The sequence below is a fragment of the Salvelinus sp. IW2-2015 genome, linkage group LG20 (assembly GCF_002910315.2).
Source record: "Salvelinus sp. IW2-2015 linkage group LG20, ASM291031v2, whole genome shotgun sequence".
In the NCBI taxonomy this organism is placed as follows: Eukaryota; Metazoa; Chordata; class Actinopteri; order Salmoniformes; family Salmonidae; genus Salvelinus; species Salvelinus sp. IW2-2015.
Window position 1 is genome coordinate 38,829,365 of NC_036860.1, and position 25,060 is coordinate 38,854,424.

Consider the following 25,060-nt stretch of genomic DNA (forward strand, 5'->3'; position numbering starts at 1 on the left):
GCATACCACCCCAACAGATCCACAGATGATGCAATCTCTGTTGCTCTCCACACCTGGACAAAAATAACACCTATGTGAGAATGCTATTCATTGACTTAYAGCTCAGCATTCAACACCATAGTGCCCTCAAAGCTCATCACTAAGCTAAGGACCCTGGGACTAAACACCTCCCTCTGCAACTGGATCATGGACTTCCTGACAGGCCACCCCAGGTGGTAAGGGTARGTAACACATCCATCACGCTGATCCACAACACGGGGGCCCCTCAGGTGTGCGTGCTCAGTCCACTCCTGTACTCCCTGTTCACTCATGACTGCACTGCCAGGCACGACTCCAACACCATCATTAAGTTTGCCGATGACACAASAGTGGTAGGCCTGATCACCGACAACGACGAGACAGCATTTAGGGGAGGTCAGGGACCTGGCCGTGTGGTGCAACTTCTCCCTCAACGTGATCAAGACTAAGGAGATGATTGTGGACAGGAAAAGGAGGACTGAGCACGCCACCCATTCTCATCGACAGGGATGTAGTGGAGCAGGTTGAAAGTTAAGTTTCTTGGTGTTCACATCACCAACAAACTAACCTGGTCCAAGCRCACCAAGACAGTCGTGAAGAGGGCACGACAAAACCTATTCCCCTTCAGGAGATTTGGCATGGGTCCTCAGATCCTCAAAAAGGTACTACAGCKGCACCATCGAGAGCATCCTGACTGGTTGGATTACTGCCTAGTATGGCAACTGCTCGGTCTCTGAACGCAAGGCACTAGAGGGTAGTGCATACGGCCCAGTACATCACCGGGGCYAAGCTTCCTTTCATCCAGGACCTCTATACCAGGGGGTGTCAGAGGAAGGACCTAAAAATTGTCTAAGACTCTAGCCACCCTAGTCATAGACTGTTCTCTCTGCTACCGGAGCGCCAGGTCTAGGCCCAAGAGGATTCTAAACAGCTTTGGTTAAGGACTTGTAAGCATTGTAAKGTCTACACCTGTTGTATTCAGCGTATGGGACAAATAACATTTGATTTGATTACATGTAATCAGTTACTCCCCAACCCTGTGTAGTAATGCCATGGTATTCAGCATAATAGTCACTATTCAGCATAAGCATACAACATGTTTTGGGGCGGCAGGTACCCTATTGTTTAGAGCGTTGGGCCAGTAACCGAAAGGTTGCTGGATCGAATCAACCGGCTGACAAGGTAAAAATCTGTCATTCTGCCCCTGAACAAGGCAGTTAACCCACTGTTCCCCTGTAGGCCGTCATTGTAAATAAGAATGTTCTTTATTTAACTAGGCAAGTCAAATAAAGGTTAAATGTAAAAATAAAATGTAGCAGTGTTCAGCATACACACTTATAATTAGCAGTGAAAATGACACTTACGTACAAATAAATACAGTCAAATATATTATATTTTACACCAAGTGTTTTATTCCGTGAGCATCTGCTCAGGTCACATGACTTACAGTAGCTCGACCCCTCTGAAACCCCCACTGGGGAACGACTATCTTACAAGCCACAGGGTCATAAGAAGGATGACTTAACAGGTGGGAGGACATGGTTGAGACAAGGGGGGCAACTGACAGAGCCAACATTTTTTGTGAAGGCTGAGGACAAATATAAAGGTCTAGATAGAGTTACAACACACAATTTTACGCTAGAAGGGTTGTAATACTCCCAGGGCTGGCTGGCTAAACAAGAGTGATGCACACGCAGGCGCTCTTTAACACATGGCACATTCCCAAATTCCTGTATGGTGATAACGACTGTAGCTGCAGCTGACTGGTCTCTGGCCCTCGTCTCCTAGAGAAACACAGCAGGAAGGAACATAAGTGCATGTGAGGGTGGCTTCAGCTACGGACGCCTCCACTTCCTCAGTGATGTAGATATGGGGCAGGTGCAGGAGTGAGGGAGAGCTCATTCCCATTTGAGCCAGCCGTCTGTACAGTAGTAGACTAGAGAGCAGGTGATTTGACGTCTGGGTCACTGGATGGTGGTAGAGGTGCTAATGCAGGGCGGGAGACAGAGCTTTTTCACTTGGGAGCCCAAACTCTGGCGGTTGAATTTGTCTTCACTCCCCTCTCCTCGGTGATAGGGCTTAGGCGCTGCTGAGGGCATCCACACCGGGCAACACTTTACCTGTGGGCAGAAAGGAACGACATGCAATATGGTCACTGCTTTGGAAAAACTCTTCAGCATTACTTCTTTCTAGCCTGCATCCCCTTAGACACTGATTTTGAACTGGGCATAGGTCAAAGGTCAGCGTGACGCCAGTAAGGATTAGACCGTGATCACTCACCCTCCAGAAGCTCCAGGCTGGCTCCGCCTCCTGTGCTGACGTGGCTGACCTTGTCCTCTGTGCCCCATTTGGCGCAGCATGTAGCGGTGTCGCCTCCACCTGGGAATCACCAAGACAACAGGTGGGTAGCATTCAAATCATAGTGATCCTTCACTACTACAGATGTGAGGAAGAAAAGGTGTTTGGCACCATCTGGCAGTGAGAATGATATCAAGAGTGGATGAACCAAAGCTTCCAATCAAAATGGCAGTGCAAGTAGAAACTTGAATAAATTATTTTAACATGATGTGGAAGAGCAGGCGTTGTTTAACGAATGATCTCAATCTTATGTGTATTTATTTGCAAAAGTTGGGATTAGGTGCAGGGTCAAATGTATGTTTTTTGGTCATTGTATATAAACACAATGGTCGAGGGTCTTACCGATGATTGTGACGCAGCCTGACTTGGTGACCTCCACCACTTTGTCCATCAGGCTCTTGGTTCCTTTGGCGAAGTTCTCAAACTCAAACACACCCACGGGGCCATTCCACACGATCTGCTTGGCTCTGCCTACAGCCTCAGCGAAGTGCTTGTTGCTCTCTGGTCCACAGTCCAGACCCTGGAGAGAACAGAGAGTGACACAGAGCTCAACCACAGTTTTGTGTGTTGTTGTTGAGGGTATTCATCTCCAATATTTACGTTGAAAAAATCCTATAATTAATTTGGCTCTCAAAGTTATACAGTATATCAAATTTCTAGCTAGCACAAGAACTATCAGAAAAATTCCCATAAAAACCCTTCAAGAAGACTATAAAACCCGAGCAGTGTTATGTTAATTAGGCATCAAACGGAGGGGGAAAAAACTAATCAGGTTGGGATCAAACTGGATTTTCCCAATAGGAAGCACTTATTTTTGTATTCTGTAACAAAATGTTTAAAAACGTTTTACGTTGCGTGCCCCAATGAACATGACCTAGGTTGCTCTCCTCACCATCCAGCCTGCAGGGATGCCAGCAGCCACGGTTGCGGTGCCAGTCTGGGCATGCTCGTCAAACTTCTCGGCGGTGATGAAGTCGACGGGGAGGTTGATCTTGACCTTGTTCTTCTCAGCCTTGGCCATCAGCTCCTTGACGATCTTGGCACCCTCATCATCGTACAGGGAGGTGCCGATCTGGCAGAGAGGAGAGGATCACTCATTGTAAGATGTAAACTATAACCGTGATATACACCATAGTCGAACATTAAACAAATGTAACTACGTTGTGCAGAGGCACAAGTGAGTTCTGAGTTATATTCATTTAAATAAATTAGGTTAAAATCCTGATTTAAATATAATTTGCAGAAAAAGGGTGTAACATCTCTCCATTTCTCCCACCCTCCCTACCGCCTTCTCCCCATCTTCCTCCCTCTCTCTGTCCTCACCTCCATGTTGTTGAGGACCTTGAGGAAGGTGAAGGCCATGCCACCACCAATGATCATCTCATTGACCTGGTCCAACATGTTGTTGATCAGCTGAATCTTGTCCTTGACCTTGGCTCTGCACACAACAACAGACAAACTCTATAAAAACTGTTAAACATAGTAAAACATTGATAGCCCAATAATATGAAGCCCATTTATCTAGAATCCATTATAAAACACTTAATAGGAGTTATAATGCATACGTGGTAAAACATTATGGAAATATTTCTAGTTGAGGAAGATAGTCATATTGGGACAGAAATGTTTGTTGTAGTTGACACTTGTTTCTTTTGTCTAATGAATTTAGTGCTAAATCCTACCATTTGTCATCCATTGTTGAGGGGTTTATCATTAGCCAATTCATATCAATGTCCTTTGTCACTGGCAGAGGTCCAAAAAGCTGAACTGGGTAAAAATCTTTGAAAATACAGAACTGTGGCAGTGAAAGAACCCGACTGGCTGCACTCAGAGACACTGATTGGACATGGCGGTTGCACAATGCCCAGCTGAAATGGGCTCCAACACTGAGCCAATTTCAACATGTGAGCAATGGTAGTTAGCTGTGTGTGCGCACGCGCACTCTTTAGTTTTCCCACTGTGCTTGGCTATAAAGTGCTCAGTCACAGGAGGTTGGTGGCACCTTAATTGGGGAGGATGGGCTCGTGGTACTGGCTGGAGCAGAATGAGTAGGATAGTATCAAGTACATCAACCAGTTTGATACCATTCACTTCGTTCCAGCCATTATTAAGAGCTGTCCTCCCCTCAGCAGCCACCACTGTGCTCAGTAGTGGGAAAAGACAGTACTGTCACACAGATTGAGGTATTACACAACACGCTTAAGGTCTTAATTCCTGGACTGCCTTCTGTGTATTTAAAAAATATATATAATAATCCTGCACTTGAGAATGATACTACAACAGCACAAGGCTGATGTATCAACAGAGAAAGAGAGAGAGTGAGTGAATGAGTGGTAGAGAGAATAGAAAGAGAGCAACAGTGAGAAATATTTAAGTGAGGTTGCATGGCTTTCATTGTGCATATAATATTACCAGACCAGTCTATTTTAGCTGGATCAACCAGTTGAAGAGCCAGTCCCCAGTAGTGATACCATAGAAGCAGATGCAGGTCTCTGGGTACTTTATTCTTAACTCATCACAGAGCTATCCTTGCCCCGTTGACAATCAGTGACATGGTAAACTAAAGCATAAAACGGTCCTTTGACCAGTTACTTACCCTCCGAGGATGGCCAGGAAGGGCCTGGCTGGTTTCTCCAGAGCCATGGCAAAGTAGTCAAGCTCCTTCTTCATCAGGAAGCCTGCGGCCTTCTGGGACAGGTTCACTCCAACCATGGAGCTGGGGGAAGAGAAAGAAATAACTTTATATTATTTAATTTAAAAATATATATATTTCTAGGAGATGACAGGAAGAGACAAAGTATTTAAAAAATGAAAGTATAGGAGAAAGGGATTGGCAATAAGTGATGGCTTCTATTTTTCATTAAAACAGCAGATACCAAAAGATCAGAGTTTATGCTTGACTCCTCCACAGAATGTGTGGTGACCCCTACCTGTGGGCTCTGTGTGCTGTGCCGAAAGCATCGTTGACGTAGACGTCTCCCAGTTTGGACAGAGAGGCTCTGAAGGAATCAATTTGCTCCTGGGTGGCTTTGGTCTAGAAGATAAAGGACAGAATAGACAGGTTACTACCAGCAGGAGCGGTTTACACACCTAGCAGACAGAACTGTATGGCCTATTGTGCAGCAAACAGAGGCCTAATTTATTCATATTGATGACATCAATTAATAAATACTACATGGGAAGATATAAAACAAGCCATTTTCCACATTCATCAATATAGCCCATATCATCTATCCATGTTCAGCAACTGTATTAAGGGTTTATAATACATGTCAGAACAMATGGTGTGGCACCTAGGAGCGTAGTGATATGAGACAATTCAGAGGCTCAACACACAAGGCACAATTCAAAACCAGGCAGAAGCTGGTGTATTTCTTAAATCAAAAGGTGAGTTATAGAAATGGTCCAAACGTGGTCCAATCATTTGAGCGGTCTTTGTTGTGGCGAATTGGGTGCTGGCAGCTGCAACCTTTTGGGAGGCGAGACTACCTTCCACGGTTGTTAGTCATACATCCTTCTTCCTCTCTGGTTCTGAATCTTTCCCATAATCGTCCCCATATGAAAATGGATTCACTCACCGAGTTTGTGGGTTCCTGGTAGTTGAGCGCATAGCACTCATCCATCTCCCGCTCAGAATCCCACCACCACTCTTCTTCTGCAGTGCACTGGGCCTTCTGCAGTGCACTGGGGTCATACTCGGAGGCATCATGGTTAACACCAACATGTGATGGGCAGGTCTGAGATACTTTATTCTTGTGAGATTTACCAAGAACGTCTGTCTGATTAATCACAGAGATCAAATATGCTTGGGTGTCCGTCTGGCTGTGACCATCTATTGATGTGCTGGTTTGGCAGCTTACATCTTGAGAAACAGCTGAAGACTCCCCAGTCTGGGTTTGTTCTTCTTGACTCTCAGTTACCTGCACCAGTTCTACCACTTTGGCTTGTAGCTCACCCTTCTCCCGCTTCAGGTTCTCAATGCGCTCTCTCTGGACTGTGCATTCTTCATTGAGGTCTTCAATCTCTTCTCGAAGACACCTTTTCTCCTCTTCAGTTTTGCAGAGGAGATCTTGAAAAATCTTTAGCCTCCTCTTCAACTCTTCAGCTTCATCATGTGGAGCACATTTTCTTATAGTTACCCATTTCAAAGTTTGCAGCTCCTGCAAAGTCTCGCTCCAATATTTCTTCAACTTGGCGGCTCGCTGTTGCTCTTTCTGTAGAGCGACTCCTTGTTTCAGCAGGCTTTCTTCAGCCTTCTTCCTTTTCTCAGCTTCGGCAGTTAGCTGAGCCTTCAGCTCATTTGCCCCATTATCTGGCTTGCTGACAGAAACTTGGTCTTCTTGCCCAAACCCAGCCCCTTCTTCCTCAGGGGATTGGATGATTAACTGTCCATTCTCCATGCTGACGATACACTGTAGAGTACCACTATTGGCCAATGCATCCGGTTCTGCTTGCCAGGCCTTTTGGTGCACATCTAGCGCCACATCCATCATGTTATTTAGAGCTTTCCATAGCTCCTTTGACCCTTTATCCATCTCACATCTCTGGACACCTGGTGGTTTCTTCAGGATGTTTAGGAGGAGCTCCCTTTGAGCTTCTGGCAGTACTTCTATGCCTTCTCCCTGCAGCCATGGAACAGTGAGGGGATCTGTCATCCATCCATGAATGTCTGCGATTATTTTGGTGCAAATGTGTGAGCGCTCCGAATTCTCTCATGCACTACACCTCTAGGCCACCAGATAAAGCTGTGCCTGCATTACCTCCACCAGTGTGGCAGAACACTGGGTGTGACATAGGGTTGCAAAGGGTCGGAAACTTTCCGGTAAATGTCCGAAAATTTTCCATGGGAAGTTCAGCTTAAATTCATCATAAGAGTTAGCGTAAAAGAGGGAACCTTTTTTTGTAGGATGCACATAAGGTAATTCTAGGTATTGTGGCATATTTTCGTTAAACTATCCCCAATTCAATGGAATTGCAACCCTCTGCATGCACAGTGCACTCTTCCATCACATGTACAGCTGATTCTCAAGATCTTGCACACTAATAAGATGCTGAGCCCACACTACTACACTGTCTGAGCCAAGGACTACATGCTTTCTGGTAAGTTTTGATTACAATAATGGGTGGGGTGAATATATTTTATGACATACATCATTTTTTGTTAACTAGTAAATAGTAGCCTACAGCAAAATGTGTTTAAATCATTCCTAACTTGTTAGTTTTTGCTACCATGTGGGTTTTAGCTTGCTTGAGCCTGCTAACTGAGGAGGGTTAATTCACCTGTTTCCATACATGTTTTATTTTAAAATATTTATCTTACAAAGGAGTTGTTTAATCTAACTGCTTAATCATTTATCTGTACATGGAATTGTATTTTTTTATTATCTAATATTTACAGGAAAATGCCACAGGCACTATCTGATTGATGTGTGGAGACATTTCACTGCAGCTAATGTAACAAKCAACCTCTGACAAAAGTCCGTCTACTTCTATTTAAGGTGAAATTGATTAATCAGACACCTTATCGATAGCAACAGCTCATGGTCCTCCTGGAATAAGTTTTTGACTCGATGGGGGAACGTAGTCAGAGAAATGCTGATGAATGTCTTGCTCGAGTTGTGAATGGAACTGGTTCACCTCTGATGCTCACTGGCAATGTGTATTGGAAGAGATTTCTGAATGTTCTTCGCCCAGCATACACCCCTCCAACCAGACATGCKTTATCTACTCATTTGCTGGATCCAGAGTTCAATTGCAGGTCAAGCAAATCATGGAGAAAGCAGACTGTATTGCAATCATCTCTGATGGGTGGTCAAATGTTCGTGGGCAAGGAATAATTAACTACATCTCCCCTCCTCAACCAGTATTCTACAAGAGCACAGACAAGGGACAACAGACACACCGGTCTCTACATTGCAGATAAGCTGAAGGCAGTCATGAATGACCTTGGACCACAGAAGGTATTTGCACTGGTGACAGACAATGCTGCGAACATGAAGGCTGCTTGGTCTGAAGTGGAGACATCCTGCCCTCACATCACACCCATTGGCTGTGCTGTTCATACATGGAATCTGCTCCTCAAGGACATCATGGCACTGAAAACAATGGATACACTCTACAAGAGAGCCAAGGAAATGATTAGGTATGCGAAGGGTCATCATGTTAAAGCAGCAATCTACCTCACCAAACAAAGTGAGAAGAATAAGAGCACCGCCTTGAAGCTGCCCAGCAACACCCGTTGGGGTGGTATTGTCATCATGTTTGACAGTCTCCTGGAKGGGAAGGAGTCTCTCCAAGAAATGGCCATATCAGTCTGCCGATATGGMCAGCCCMATCAAGAGGATCCTCCTGGATGATGTATTTTGGGAGAGAGTGGTAAGCAGCCTGAAATCTATAGCATGGATTGAGGGAGACAATGCCATCCTGTCTGCTTGCAGATGTAAGAGAAGAAATCCATACTGCCCTGCCCACTTCACTGTTGCTCCAAGCAGAGGAAACTGCAGTTCTGAAATACATCAAAAAGTGTGAAGACTTCTGCCTGAAGCCCATACACGCCGCAGCGTACATGTTGGACCCCAAGYATGCTAGCAAGAGCATCCTGTCTGGTGCAGAGATCAACAAGGCCCATGGTGTCATCACTACAGTATCTCGCCACCTTTGCCTGGATGAGGGCAAGATTCTTGGCAGTCTGGCGAAGTACACTTCCAAGCACAGGCTTTGGGATGGATGCAATAAGGAGATGCAATAAGGCAGTCGTGCCAACATATCTCATCAACCACCTGGTGGAAGGGACTTTGTGGATCTGAGGCTCTTTCCCCTGTTGCCGCCATCATCCTCCAAATCCCACCAACATCAGCCCCCTCAGAGCGCAACTGGTCCTTGTTTGGAAACACAACAGGTTGACCAATACAAGAGTTGAAAAATTGGTGTCCATCCGGGCAAATGTGAGGCTTTTTGAGCCTGACAACGAGCCATCCTCAACAAGGTTGGAAAGTGACAGTGAAGATGAGGCCTCAGTCTGATGTTCAAGAGGTGGACATTGAGGTCCGGGGAGAAGACATGGACGCCTGAGAGGAAGACAACCAAAGCTTTAGTTTCTAGGCTTTCAATTTACAGATGTATGTTGAAAACATTTTTGGGAGATGCGATGGATCAYTGGGGATTATTCAATATTCCCTTTCTTTTGTTGTTCAGTGAAATCATCMCATGTGAAGAGTCAACTCATTTGATTAAAGTTCAATTCATAACTAAATTGTTTTTTAATTTCTATTGGAAGGATTTAATCATTTGCAATTATGTCTACTTATGATAAGGTMAAATGTTTATGTTTCGGTCTCCATATGATATGGTAAATATATCCAATGTAAAAAACATCTACATTGAAATGGTATTAATATKAATTTGMAWATATTTTCGTYAATTCCCATATATTCCCGTTAACTCCCACGGAAAGTTTCCACCTCTGAATATTCCCCAAAATGTGCAACCCTAGTGTGACATAGAAAAGTAGTGATGCAAGACAATTCAGAAGCTCACACACGCCACAGAATAAAGGTACCAAATAMAAGGTGGTTTACACAAATGGTCAAACGCTGGGCTCCACTTAGAGCATTAGTGAACATTAGCGCTGAGCGATTAACCGAAATGTGTTATTTTCTGTAGAGATAAATCAGATCAAGCCTGAACTGTGCATGTAGTAGGATGTTGTACTTTCCAACAGGCCAATATTCTACAGTTTAGCACAACAAAAAAAGTGGTAATTATTTACAATGACCATAATCCATTKCACACGCGCCTACTTGTGGAGCACTGAGCTATAATACCAACGGTGTGGAGCAGGCACAGAGATTGAGAGAAGAGAGAATGTGTGATCGAGAGGGATAGAAAGCAGTTGCTTCGCGAGGCATCTCCCTGAAAATATATTATCTTCAGTGATTGATAGTTGGTATTCAGCAGTACTTTGAATTACTACTAAAATGGTTATTTTGTTAGACAACATAGGTAGCAGCTCTATAGATATGAGATGACTTGGAATGAATAAAATATTAATTTTATTTGACTTAAGTAAATTACGGTTATTAAGTGATAAGCGGTTATGGGACGTCACTACCGTTCATTAAATGTTTTAAAACKTATATTAATTGTTTTATTCTGTGACAGCATTCAGCCCAAATAATGCATAGTGCATTTAATGTCAAAAATAATAATTGAACACCGTAATTTGGTAATAATCGAACCAACCTCAAAAAAAGCTCTAATCACTCAGCACAACTGAACATTAACTCAAAGGGGAAGTTCTGTATTTTACAACCTAATATTAATGTTAGAGGGTCCCTCCCTCTGAAAGTAGTCTATGGGCCAGAAGACTGTAAACCCATGGTTCGGTTTTCTTTGAACAGCCAATTCTAAATAGTGTATCTATAAGAGCATGTGGTGAATATACTGCAGTGATGCCAGGGGAGTGGACTGCATGACAAGGGTACTGTAAGTACTTTATAATCAGGTTCCTACTGACCTTTAACAGCAAAGTTCTTGACTCTTTCACAGAAAGGTCACAGAAAGGTCATGGCTGATCTATGGTGTCCCATCCAAATGCCAGGCGGTGGCACTAGTACAGTTCAACCAGGTCATCATAGAACTTGCCCTTAACCACAGACCTGGGATCGGATTACACCATCCCCCAATCCTATCCTCAAGCATTAGATGAATGAAAAAGATCTGACCCCGAATCAGCGGTTAGGGGTAACATCTAGACTTACCTACTCTGTCGCCTGCCACCCCCTAGCCATCGAGGGATCTTGTGAAAGGTCGACAGCTACCCCCCTTCCCAATCTCCTCCCTCCTCTAAGGGTTGCATACCAGCCAGGGCTCACAAGACAAGAAAAGCAAAACGCTAGACCCGAGACAACCCACTACCCTTCACTCAAATGTCAGCAGGTCAGGGCTGCATCTCGGGTAAAGGAGAGGAGATGGAGTAGAGGGAGAAGTAGAATCCTGGCCATTGATACAGGCAGGCACAGATACTACAGGAAACTCATCCTATAAACCTATGCATTTACATAATACTCTCAGTGGTGGAACCTTAAGAGCTGCTAACAGTTTTAGTATGGATGTACTCAGTGACGCAGTAATTTGTGGCTGTACTCCTCAAACAGATGAGACGCCATTTTCTGTACCCTGGACTCCAAATGACAAAATCCCTGCTTTTCAGGTCAGATGGCTGACTGGTGTCTCATTATTTTGCAGCTTGGCTTTATTTTCTTCTCTGCGATGCCTTTAGCAGCTCTGCTGACACCAACACCACAGGAGTGACAGTTGCAGATTGGGCCTCTGCAGGGTAGGAGCCCTCATTTTATGTAAATAGAAAGGGCCTCTGGGAATGGCTACTGCAGTCGTTGACTAACCTTGTTTCCGGAGGCGTCCTTGCCCTTGCCCTCCTCTGCAACGTGGAACCGCAGGTTCTCCAGGAGGATGACTGAACCGGCRGCAGGGTCGGCACAGGCCTTCTCTACGTCGGGACCTACGCAGTCCTTCATGAAGTGCACGTCCCTGAGAATGGGTGCAACACATGCACGATTGAGTACTTTATTCAGATACCTCACTGAAACAGTCAGTTGAGAGAACCAAAGTGTGTCAATAGAGATCATACCAATTCATTCATTGGTACAACTCAGTCAATGGCACAGTAACACACATACAAGAGTTATATTTGACTCGCAGCATGGTAATAGCCATCTATGCCACGAGGTCTCACTCACTTGCCCAGCAGGCTCTTGAGCTCGGCAGCCACAGGCTTCAGGGAGAATTTGTCAGGCATGGGGTTCCCATCAGGACGACCCAAGTGGCTCATCAGCACCACAGCCTTGGCCCCATGGTCAAGACAGTGCTTGATGGTGGGRACAGCAGCCTTGATCCTGGAATACACAGGCACACAGTATGAGCAAAGGCTGGAATCGGGCTCCTATAGAATGAATTAGTAGCACTTGGTCTAATCATGTGCATTACTTACTGAAGATGATAAAATGAAAACAAGCTCATTATTACCTCTGGTTGTTCGTTATGTTATGGTCCTTCATTGGCACATTGAAATCAACCCTGCAAAAGACATTTATAACATTCAGCTTTGGGCACAGTAATAATAAGTGTTTTGAGCATTATAAAATGTATGGTTGAAAAGGAAGGGTATATTACTGGAAACTTTAAGTTTACCAGTAAACTACTAGAATTTTGGTATCTTTTAAGGATTTTATGTAACCTATCACAAGGTAACCTATCACCCTTTTGGGTGTCTAATCAGCTCTGGCCCTCTGTGTGGCCTTATCACATGTAAAATATGAAATAATTGAATACATTAAAATGAAAAAAATAGACCGACTAAGCTGTAAAACATTATCCTAAATATAAATAAGCTTAGTAAATACCATGGGCGTTAAATGAGGGTTTCAGAATGAAATATCCTTTATATATTTTTTACTAACATTTATTTAACCGTGTCAATATGTATTTGTCGCCAATGTTTGTGTCAAACTGGTGGCAGTTGTCAAAAAAAGTAAATAGCTGAAAGAGTTGGAGATAATTGAAAATAATGCCATTGTTGATTAGATGTTCCCTCAAACCATATTGTCTATCTACTAGAAACTCAYGAAGACACATACTGTATAATAGAACACTATATAAAAAATAAAAAAAGTTATTCAAGTATAAATGACCAAACTTACGATAGATTTTCTTATAAGAACCAAAATTACTGAAAATTCTGGTAACTTTGGTAAATTACCGGTGGCTTTGCAACCGTTATAAAACGTGTCCATGACACTGGGCTTAGTATTGAAAGGAAATTATTCAACAGCCAAACACTTTCCTGTATGACACACAGTGACATGAGCACATGCTGCATCCCTCATTCTCCWGCCCATTACCTAACTCCATCCCCCTCTCGGTTTCTCCTCCGGCCCACTTGATGCAGTGAAGTGCAGGATCAGGCAATGTGTGCCACAACCGTACTCTATTGTACTAGAACCCTACGGTCAGCATAGGGGAAGAATGACACTGCTATGGAATGCCTTTGTTAGCAATGACCCCTTCAATGGGTAAATGGGAACACAATTCACAGCCACACTAGTGATGCCCTTGTAATAGGCTACCATTTGTTTAACCCGCACCTTACACTACAGGGMCGTAAAGGAAGGTGTTTTATACGAGGGATAAAAGACTGGAGGTGGAGCAAGGATATGCATATACGCAGAATAAGGCCAGCACACTGGCTGCTTGACAGGCTTGGCACAGGCCTGCCAGACTGTTCGCTCTACCACAGCAAAGTCTCCATAACAGCCCAAGGTCCTGACAGTCAGTCACAGTTTGTCCTATTCTGCACAAGTAAGTAATGCCGCTTCATAGAAGTAGGCTGTACATAGACAAATATGCATGTTATGGCAAGCCCAGGATGGAATGTGATGAGATATTTTCATACTAGTTTGTCTACCCCAGGGTTTCCCAAACTCAGTCCTGGGGCCACTGCTGGGTCCACGTTTTGGTTTTTACTCTAGCACTACACAGTTTGATTAAGGGTTGGTTATTTGAATCAGCTGTGTAGTGCACTCAAGGGGGAGTCTTAGGACAGAGTTTGGGAAACCCTGGTCTACCCTCGCTTTTAGTCATCTGTGCTGATAGGTGTGTGGATTTGACCTTGAAAAGGCCTAATGCATCTCCTGCAGTCATCATGGGTACATGGAGCTGGGGACTCCAGGATGCCCTATGACATTTAAAAGTGGGTGTCGTTTTTCAGTGTACTGAAGCACCCCTTGGAGTCACACAGGACAACAATATCTGAGCAAATGCCATCAGCTAAAATGGATAGGATGGTGTTTATAAGATTAACTAGCTAATTGAATATAAATACAGTAGTGTATCCTCAGCTTAGAGATTTGTACTTACTCGGATATCATCTTAATGAATAATAAAAACAGTTAAAAATGGTTGCAATTAACATTTTAGGGATGCTTGCATCCATTCTGCATCACTCCTATGGCACGTAATTGGTTTGARTAGGGAAAACGTGAGACGACAACTGCCTGTGTTCTGTCACGAGTGGCATCACCTGCTGAAGTACCCAAAATATACCTATTAAAAATGTCAACTAGTAAGACCATTATTACTGTTCCAGCTGGCTGATATGCGTTATTAGGTAGGTAATGTTAAGTGTGACACAGAAATTTTAGACCAAGCTTTACTTGGCGATACGTCCTCAATTCCCAACTTGGAAGAGAACACGTCTTCTAAACTCCCATGTCTAGTTGCAGGGGGTTCGTTTGAATTTTTTTATTAAATACATTTGCGCCAAGACGTAATCCAACGATGTGTACGCACTTTCGACTTTGGGGTGGAAACCAATAATGAATATAAACCCTGGATTGCTGATGCTATATATTGGCCATTCAGARGCTTTGAAGACACGGTCGGACATATTCACAGTCCTCCATAGGAATGAATGGAATTCCGTATTTCAATTAAATGTTTAAAGGACATTATAAAAACAATTTTATTTAAGTGTGTTTTGTTGTTGTTCAGACAGTAACATAAGTAATCAAAATTCATTACTTATTTTTTTATTTGTATTTTATGTTCACATAATATAAATTTAAAAAGTACGCATTAATGTGTCTATAATAGACCAAACGTGTCTTTTTTTTTATGTAGACAAATCATTTCTATAGCTTCCAAAATATATATTTTTTCCCACAGTGGGGGAGGTCAAGATGGAGGTGTCTTCAACACAGCACCATTTGAACACCGCAATCTCTATTGCACGCCACACTTCCCTTTCCCACCTAGACAAAAGAAAAACCTATGTGAGAATGCTGTTCATTGACTACAGCTCAGCATTCAACACCATAGTTCCCTCCAAGCTCATCACTAAAGTAAAGGCCCTTGGATTAAACACCTGCCTCTACAACTGGACTTCCTGATGGGCCGCCACAAGGCGGTGAGGGTAGGCAACAACACATCCGCCACGCTAACCCTCAACACAGGGGCGCATGCTTAGTCCCCTCCTGTACTCCCTGTTCACCCACGATTGGGTGGACGTGCACGACTCCAACACAATCATTAAATTTGCCAACGACATAACGGTGGTAGGCCTGATCACCGACGACGATGAGACTGCAGGGGAGGTGCGAGCACGCCCCCATTCACATCAACAGGGATGTAGTGGACCAGGCAGAGAGCTTCAAGTTCCTCAGCATCCACATCACTGAAGACCTATAAGATCCACACTCTAGGTCTTTACCCATCCAAAAAGTTGGACCCGTTCCGAAATGGCCCTGGGGCTTCCCCACCCGGACATGCATAAAAAATAAAAATAATATAGAGACACGTTCCAAACAGACCCGAGGACAACTAGACCCGTTCCGTATGAGCCTGGTTGGATCCAGAACCAGTCCGAGTGAGGGAAGCAGCATCATTTTTTTTTGTCACTTTATTAACCGGAGCTGATGAAGCAGAGGAGGGAGAGGGGTGCCGCTCTAGCAAGTAGGGGAGGGGCTGTACTGTGAGCGAGTGACATGGGAGCAGGGAAGAGGGAGGGAGGGAGAGACAGAAACCAACCAAGCCGACTCACACTCTAGTTGACTTTTTTTTCACCTTTATTTAAGGTAGCCTAGTGTCATAGCTGCCATAGCTAGGTTATTTATCATCATCAACTATGATTACGTAATACCCGTCTTGGACTGCTATGAACCAGGAGAAGCAAGTTAAGCTAGCTAATGTTAGCTAGCTAGGCTAACTGAGGCTGCAGTGTAGCCTACAGTTACAAATAACTTCATTAAAATATTTAGTAGCAGCCTGCCTAAATGTTGGCTCTTGGTCGTTGTACCCCATCCTTCTCCTTTTTGTACTGACTCTCTTGCACTGGCTCTATGCACACTCACTGGACTCAACCCACACATACTACACTGACACTCTAACAAAGACATACATATTGGCGCCACACACACACTGCTGCTACTCCGTTTATTATCTATCCTGATTGCCTAGTCACTTTTACCCCTACCTACATGTTACCTCAATCACCTCGTACCCCCAGCACATTGACTYGGTACCGGTAGTCCTTTTATATAGCCTTGTTAATGTTATTTTATTGTGTTACCCTTTCCTTTTCTTGTGCTAATTTTCACTTTGCATTGTTGGGAAAGGGCTCGTAAGTAAGCATTTCAGCGAAAAGTGTATTGTGTATTTGGCACGTGACAAATAAAATGTGATTCGATTTTGTCCCTACCGATGTGAAGCTAGCCATGATAACAAATTAGCCACAATAGTGGAATTTGCAGTTCACCTTCAAAAAAGGCCCTTATTGAAAGTGATACAAATAATGGAATCATGCCATATTTGGACTAGATAACGCTGATTGGAATGCTGCTACATAATTTAAAATTAAACACAATAGTTTGATAATAAACAGAAGAAACAAAATCCCACTGGATGTATTAGACTGCATAATTGCATTGGGGGAATACTTGTATGCACTGTATAGCCTTACCTATGATTTCCCACAGTCAAAGTCCTGCAATAAGAGCTAAGAAGCTAATATGTGTTAACTCTTGAGAATTGTGTTCTGTTGGTGTCACCGATTAGGCCGATTCCCCGTTTCATGGGTGCACAATCTATAGGTTGCCCCCAATTCAATTATGCAGTYTAATACATCCAGTGGGATTMATTTTTTTTWAACAAATTATGTAACATTCCAACATTGTTTAGCATTATCTAATCCAAATATGTAATGATTTCACTATTTGTATCCGTTTGCATCACTTTCAATTAGGGACTTATTTTGAGGGCGAACCACAAATTCCACACATGGAGGATGACAGCTGCCAGTGACCATAGCAACAGAGTAAAAAAAAWATATATATAATTAACGTGTGAAAAGTGAACTATAACCACAAAAAGTACAGTAGGAAGACAGGCTAAAACGGCTTATTCAATAGAAATCCGAGATCACACCTTTAGGCGATGTCATGGCATTGTTGGCTAGCTAAGCGCATGCACGTCATCAGGTCTAACAGTCRTCTCGCGCCGAACTGCCCATGTGCGGGCCATCAAATCAAAGGCACTCCTTCAATATGGAGTAGTTTGACGAAAATGTGTCCGTTTGTCACTTTCACGAGGTTGGAGTAATAACATGTCCAACTATTTAAGACTGGCTCGAATCTAGGTTGTGCCTTTAGATTTCTAGATAATGTAAAACTAAGGAAGATTTTTTCAATTCTCTCATTGTCTTCTCAAACCCCGGCCTGGTCTGTTTCGCAAGCGTTTGCGGAAGTCTTGCAATGTTGCGCCTCTGGGTTTAGAAACTCTGTACAATAACACCATAAGCATGTATAAAACGTATTTACAATCAATAGAAATTATTAACCCAAAAATAGTTCAGAAATAAATAATTAGCATTGTTAGACATGACTGTAAATCTATAATGTTAGCCAGCTAACTACCTAGCTAGAGTGGCAAGCTTGGAATTGGTCACATGTAATTAGTTTATAAATAATACATAAACAAAAAACTTGAAATCCCAATGGATGTATTAGACTGCATAATTTAACTGGGGGTATACTTATATGCACTGTACAGCCTTATATGGAATGTGCACCCATGAAATGGGGTATCAGCATATTCAGTGACACACACGGGGATGAAGAGTTTACACACATATTGTCTTAGCTCTTATTGCAGGACTTTGACTGTGGGAAATCACCTTCCCAGTCAGCCTATTGTGCATATTGAATATTCAAATTGCACTGTACAGCCTAACCTATGGACAATGCACCCCATTAAATAGACTAACAGCTTACTCAGTGACACCCACAGAACACAATTCAAGAGTTTAAACAAATATTACCACGGAGATAGAAAACAATGATTTGTATTGTTAGACGTGACTCTGTAAACCTATAATGTTAGCCAGCTAACTATACTAAACAAAAATATTAAATGCAACATATAAAGTGTTGCATCTTTCATGAGCTAAAATAAAAGATCCCAGAAACGTTCCAGTCACAAAAAGCTTGTTTCGCTCCAATTTTGTGCACAAATGTTTACATCCCTGTTAGTGAGCATTTCTACTTYTCCCAGATAATCCAGCCACCTGAAAGGTGTGGCATATCAAGAAGCTGATTAAACAGCATGATCATTACACAAGTGCATCTTGTGCTGGGGACAATAAAAGGCCACTAAAATGTGCTGTTTTGTCACAACACAATGCCACAGAGGTCTCCAGTTGAGGAAGTGTGCAATTGGCATGCTGACTAAAGGAATGTCCACCCCACCAGAGCTGTTGTCAGATAATGTAATATTAATTTCTCTACCATAAGCCGTCATGTGGGCAAGCGGTTTGCTGATGTCAACGTTGTGAACAGAGTGCCCAATGGTGGCGGTATGGTTTTGGTATGGGCAGGCATAAGCTATGGAGCATGAACACAATTGATTTTATTGATGGAAATTTGAATGCACAGAGGTACTGTAACAAGATCCTGAGGTTCATTGTCGTGCCATTCATCTGCCGCCATCACCTCATGTTTCGGCATGATAATGCACGGTCCCATGTCGCAGGGCTCTGTACACAATTCCTGGAAGCTGAAAATGTCCCTGTTTTTTTTCATGGCATGTTTGGGATGCTCTGGAACAACATGTAACACAGCGTGTTCCAGTTCCCACCAATATCCAGCAACTTTGCACGGCCATTGAAAAGGAATGGGACAACATTCCACAGGGCATATTCAACAGTCTGATCAACTCTATGCAAAAGGATATGTGTCGCACTGCATGAGGCAAATGGTGGTCACATCAGATACTAACTGGTTCTGATCCATGTCCCTGACCAACAGATGCATATCTGTATTCCCAGTAAAGTGAAATCCAAAGATTAGGGCCTAATGAATTTATTTAAATTGACCGATTTCCTTATAAAACGGTAACTCAGTATAATCTTTGAAATTGTTGCGTTTATATTTTTGTTCAGTATAGCTAGCTAGTGGCAAGCTAGGTGATGTCACATTGTGGCCTACATGCTGACTGCACATGCATCGCCGGTTTTCAGTAGTTACAACAGCCACAAGGTCAAAATTGGCTATATGATAAGAATTCATTAAAACAAAAATGTCCTTTGTTATATATTTAAGGTTAGGGTTTGGCAGAAGGTTAGCAGTGTGGTTAAGGTTAGGTCTAAAATAAGATTTGAAATAAGCGGAATTTCTGACTTTGTGGCTATGGAAACTAGTGAGCACCCGTATCACCACGAAGAAACACTAATAACGGTCTGACTAGGCGATATTTTTAAAAGCCAACCAAATGTATATTTTAACTGCAATGAAGTTCAATGTAGCTTTTCGATAACAATGTATCGTGAATATTTCCAAAGCTAAAGTATCAAGCGTCTCTCAGTTCCTGTCTTGTTACGAATCACAGTGCGATGTCCAATGCTGCGTTCATGACAACTGCGAACTTGGGAAAAAACGATTTCCTTAGTCGGAATTCGTTAACAGTCATCCAACTCAGAATTACAAGTCGGAAACTCGGGCATATTTCTAGAACTCAGACCTGAAGATCACTGATTTGACCTCGTTTTTTCAGTTGTCTTCGTTTCCCCAGTTGTCTTGAAAGCACCAATAACCCCCTTTCCGATGGCTCAATTCGAACTCACCTCATGATCACGCGCTTCCCCTTCACGTCCACCTTGTCCAGGGTGAGTTTATTTGACAGCGACATTTTGGATATTTTAGTTGCACCTGCTTTTCTGCCTTTACCTCACTCTGCTGATGGGTAGTTCCCGAATGAAATCACATTTGCGCAGCGAGGAAGCACTTCGGGTGGGCGGGACGTTACACGCCCATCCACGGTGTATTGGTCCAAAGCTAGTACGGAACTGCTGCATCAGCACTGCCATTGGGTTATGCCAGTGCCAGTCATATGAGCTATGTCCTCCATTTCAAGCTCAATTTAACGGGAAACGGCGTGTGACGAAAGTCACGTAACGTTTTCCTCGAAGACTATTTTTATTATTTAAAAATAAAATACAATACAAATAATTGTAAAGCAATTAAAAATATACAATATAGAAAAACAAAGAGTATGCAAACATTGCAAACAGCCAGGGGAATACAAACAATACATTATATGAAGACCTTGTAAAAAGTACAAACATTTACATTTTGTATTGCTTTTTKTTATGAWWWTTTTTTTWTTTATATATTGTTGAATTTCATTCTCACAAATAATAAAGAGGTTTATTACTAAAATGTAACTTATGAATATGGAATTTAGCAAAAATAACAATGAAGTTTAATAAGAAGAAAGGCTTTGCATAGTCTTTGCTATATTTTGTAAAACCAAATATCACATTTTCAAGTAGAAGGGCAAATTAGCATGTATATGATCAACAGATATCTTGTCACAGCTTCTTGTTACTTTGTTAGTACTTACTCGTAGCTCAAAGTAGCCTATGRSTTTTTTACTTATAATAGCTAATAAAGTCAGACACTACTTCTATGATAAGAGAAATACCAAAATAAATGTGAAACAGCGTCCGGTTGTTCATTACAGATTGTACGAGAAACAATATMTTTTTCAAACGTTTTAAGATAATGTTCAGTAGGATACCCTATATCTTAAAACGTTTGAAAAAGATCCACTTGTGGATTAATTTATATGAAAGTTATTTAATCGTATTAGTTCAAAGAAACTTCTGAGAAAGAGACCAGACATTTTTCAAATTAATATTTATTAAAATGTCATTCCAGAAAGATATGACATATGGCACTTTAAACAACATCGCATTGAAATAAGGCATTCTGCTCGAAGTGGCGCTTTCCAGACAACTGAGTTGAGGTACGTTTTTTTTTAGGTACGTTTGCTCCAGTTTGGTTGGTGTGGCTTGACGCAACGAGTGACGTGTTTAAAGGGTAGCGCCCATGCTAACAGCGTTCCCTAACTGGTCGTTCTGTACWGCACCGGTTCCGTTCCAGAATGTACTAAACGCAGCACAGGGTGTCATGTAAAATCTTTCCCAATCGTCCTGGTTGTGACGTCATGTTGTGAAATTTCTCACAGCGTGAAGATTTTCCCAGTTAAATAATTGCACGCGCGTCTATTTAATGGCTGAGCTCGTGCAGATGTCTCTCTCTCCCTAAAAACAGTTCTGTGAGCGCGTGCATTTGCTACATCTGCCAATACGGACTCGCGCATCAGTGGGTTGATGTAAGATGTTTTGCGATTGCAAAGACTTGGCTCTAGTTTTTCGATTGACAGCCGTCTTGAACAAATATGCATCTCCAAACAGAACATGGGAACATCTGCTGAAGGAAACTATCTACCAGGTAAGTGCTAACTTTCTAAGTCACAAGTCATCACAAGCTGGCGTTAGTTTCATCTTACTGTTAAGGGGTCTGCTTCTTGTTACGTTGTTAGTACTTACTCTTAGCTTAAAGTAGCCCCATGGCTTTTTTAAACTTATAATAACTAATAAAGTCAGACACTACTTCTATGATATAATGGCTGTCCGCAAACCAACGTTAAAGGTGCATGCCGCCACCTACTGTGCTGGAGTGTGTGGTCAATCACTATTTACAACATTTCTAAACCCTCCTACCCTAACTCAGTCCTTCTGAGAAAATAAAAAAAACAGCCCTACTAACTTCTAATACACCCTTCCCCAAATCCCTTCCAAACCCATCCAATCTCAATGACCCTACACTTCAATCTTTCCCTCTCTTCAACAATAAAACAGCACATGCTCCACCGTTTCATCGACCATACACAAACCAGTCACATGCTTGCCAACCAGATGTAATGACGAGTTCAATGTCCTAAGCGCAATCGGGCAAACATCACCTCTTCCTTCCTAATCTGACCTTTGAATCTTTGTCCACCGATCTTTCTTTGGAGAGCATATAAACTCAGCAAAAAAAATATTTTCAGGACCCTGTCTTTCAAAGATAATTTGTAAAAATCCAAATAACTTCACAGATCTTCATTGTAAAGGGTTTAAACACCGTTTCCCATGCTTGTTCAATGAACCAGAAACAATTAATGAACATGCACCTGTGGAACGGTCGTTAAGACACTAACAGCTTACAGACGGTAGGCAATTAAGGTCACAGTTATGAAGACTTAGGACACAAAGGCCTTTATACTGACTCTGAAAAACACCAAAAGAAAGATGCCCAGGGTCCCTGCTCATCTGCGTGAACGTGCCTTAGGCATGCTGCAAGGAGGCATGAGGACTGCAGATGTGGCCAGGGCAATAAATTGCAATGTCCGTACTGTGAGACGCCTAAGACAGCGCTACAGGGCGACCAGCTGATCGTCCTCGCAGTGGCAGACCACGTGTAACAACACCTGCACAGGATCGGTACATCCGAACATCACACCTGCAGGAAAGGTACAGGATGGCAACAACAACTGCCCGAGTTACACCAGGAATGCACAATCCCTCCATCAGTGCTCAGACTGTCCGCAATAGGCTGAGAGAGGCTGGACTGAGGGCCTGTAGGCCGATTGTAAGGCAGGTCCTCACCAGACATCACCGGCAACAACGTCGCGTATGGGCACAAACTCACCGTCGCTGGACCAGACAGGACTGGTAAAAAGTACTCTTCACTGACGAGTCGCGGTTTTGTCTCACCAGGGTTGATGGTCGGATTCGCGCCTATCATCGAAGGAATAAGCGTTACACCGAGGCCTGTACTCTGGAGCTGGATCGATTTGGAGGTGGAGGGTCACAGCATCATCGGACTGACCTTGTTGTCATTACAGGCAATCTCAACGCTGTGCGTTATAGGGAAGACATCCTCCTMCCTCATGTGGTACCTTTCCTGCAGGCTCATCCTGACATGACCCTCCAGCATGTCAATGCCACCAGCCATATGGCTCGTTCTGTGCGGGATTTCCCGCAAGACAGGAATGTCAGTGTTCTGCCATGGCCAGCAAAGAACCCGGATCTCAATCCCATTGAGCACGTCTGGGACCTGTTGAATCAGAGGGTGAGGGCTAGGACCATTCCCCCCCAGAAATGTCTGGGAACTCGCAGGTGCCTTGGTGAAAGAGTGGGGTAACATCTCACAGCAAGAACTGGCAAATCTGGTGCAGTCCATGAGGAGGATGCACTGCAGTACTTAATGCAGCTGGTGGCCACACCAGATACTGACTGTTACTTGTGATTTTGACCCATTATTCCTATTCTGTTAGTCACATGTCTGTGGAACTTGTTCAGTTTGTCTGTTGTTGAATCTTGTTATGTTCATACAAATACTTACACATTTTAAGTTTGCTGAAAATAAATGCAGTTGACAGTGAGAGGATGTTTCTTTTTTTGCTGAGTTTACATGCCAGCCCTTGTGCTCAAAGTCCCATTTCTTCTGCCACACATCTATCAAAATGGCTTTGATCTTACCTCTAACCAGTGGAACACTGATATCAATTACATCTAGTTTCAAAGCTCTTTTGGCTAATTGGTCTACAATTTCATTCCCTTCCACACCCGAATGATCTGGGATCCAGCAGAATCTCACTAATACACCCATTCTCTCAATTCTTGATAACATTAATACCTCCAATAGTAGGTCACTCCTATTAGATTTACCAGATGATAACTATTCCACACAGACTGATAATCTGAGCATACTATAATTCTAACAGGTTGTACATCCTCACCTACTTGAGGGCAACTATTATCGCCAACAGTTCAAATGAGTATACTGACAGTTCATCTGTTGGTCTTCAACATATCTGCACATCAAATTCAGGAACGTAAACACCTGCTCCTGTGCGCCCACCATCTGGGTCCTTGGATCCATCTGTGAAAAGCTGTTTATAGAAGCATAACTTCTACCAACGGAATTGTCAACCAGTTACCCTATATCATGGACTTCTGACCAATCTTTCCTTTTCTTTACCAAGGTTAGATCAACAACAGGATCTGGGAGTAACCATGGAGGAACATTGGCTTTTGGGGTGACCAGTGAAATATACCTGCTGGAGCGCGTGCTACGGGTGGGTGCTGCTATGGTGACCAGTGAGCTGAGATAAGGTGGGGCTTTACCTAGCAAAGACGTATAGATGACCTGGAGCCAGTGGGTTTGGCGACGAATACGAAGCGAGGGCCAGCCAACGAGAGCATACAGGTCGCAGTGGTTGGTTGTATATGGAGCTTTGGTGACAAAAACGAATGGCACTGTGATAGACTGCATCCAATTTGCTGAGTAGAGTATCGGAGGCTATTTTGTAAATGACATAGCCGAAGTCAAGGATCGGGAGGATAGTCAGTTTTACGAGGGTATGTTTGGCAGCATGAGTGACGGATGCTTTGATGCGAAATAGGAAGCCGATTCTAGATTTAATTTTGGATTGGAGATGCTTAATGTGAGTCTGGAAGGAGAGTTCACAGTCTAACCAGACACCTAGGTATTTGTAGTTGTCCACATATTCTAAGTCAGAACCATTGAGTAGTGATGCGGGCAGCGATCGGTTGAAGAGCATGCATTTAGTTTTACTTGCATTTAAGAGCAGTTGGCCACGGAAGGAGAATTGTATGGCATTGAAGCTTGTCTGGAGGTTAGTTAACACAGTGTCCAAAGAAGGGCCAGAAGTATACAGAATGGTGTCATCTGCGTAGAGGTGGATCAGAGAATCACCAGCAGCA

General features: G+C 43.0%; 1 protein-coding gene across 1 annotated transcript; it reads right to left on the bottom strand.

Moving 5' to 3' along the window:
* Positions 1-1,407: 1,407 nt before the first annotated feature.
* LOC111980258 (phosphoglycerate kinase) lies at positions 1,408-20,211 on the bottom strand. The gene is made up of 11 exons (XM_024010955.2): positions 20,066-20,211; positions 12,421-12,471; positions 12,135-12,290; positions 11,781-11,925; positions 5,307-5,410; positions 4,973-5,092; positions 3,700-3,814; positions 3,269-3,448; positions 2,719-2,896; positions 2,299-2,397; positions 1,408-2,138 (listed from the first exon to the last, which is right to left on the bottom strand). Exons 1-11 carry the CDS (start codon positions 20,128-20,130, stop codon positions 2,098-2,100), a joined length of 1,254 nt encoding a protein of 417 aa, XP_023866723.1. The 5' UTR covers positions 20,131-20,211; the 3' UTR covers positions 1,408-2,097.
* Positions 20,212-25,060: the final 4,849 nt, after the last annotated feature.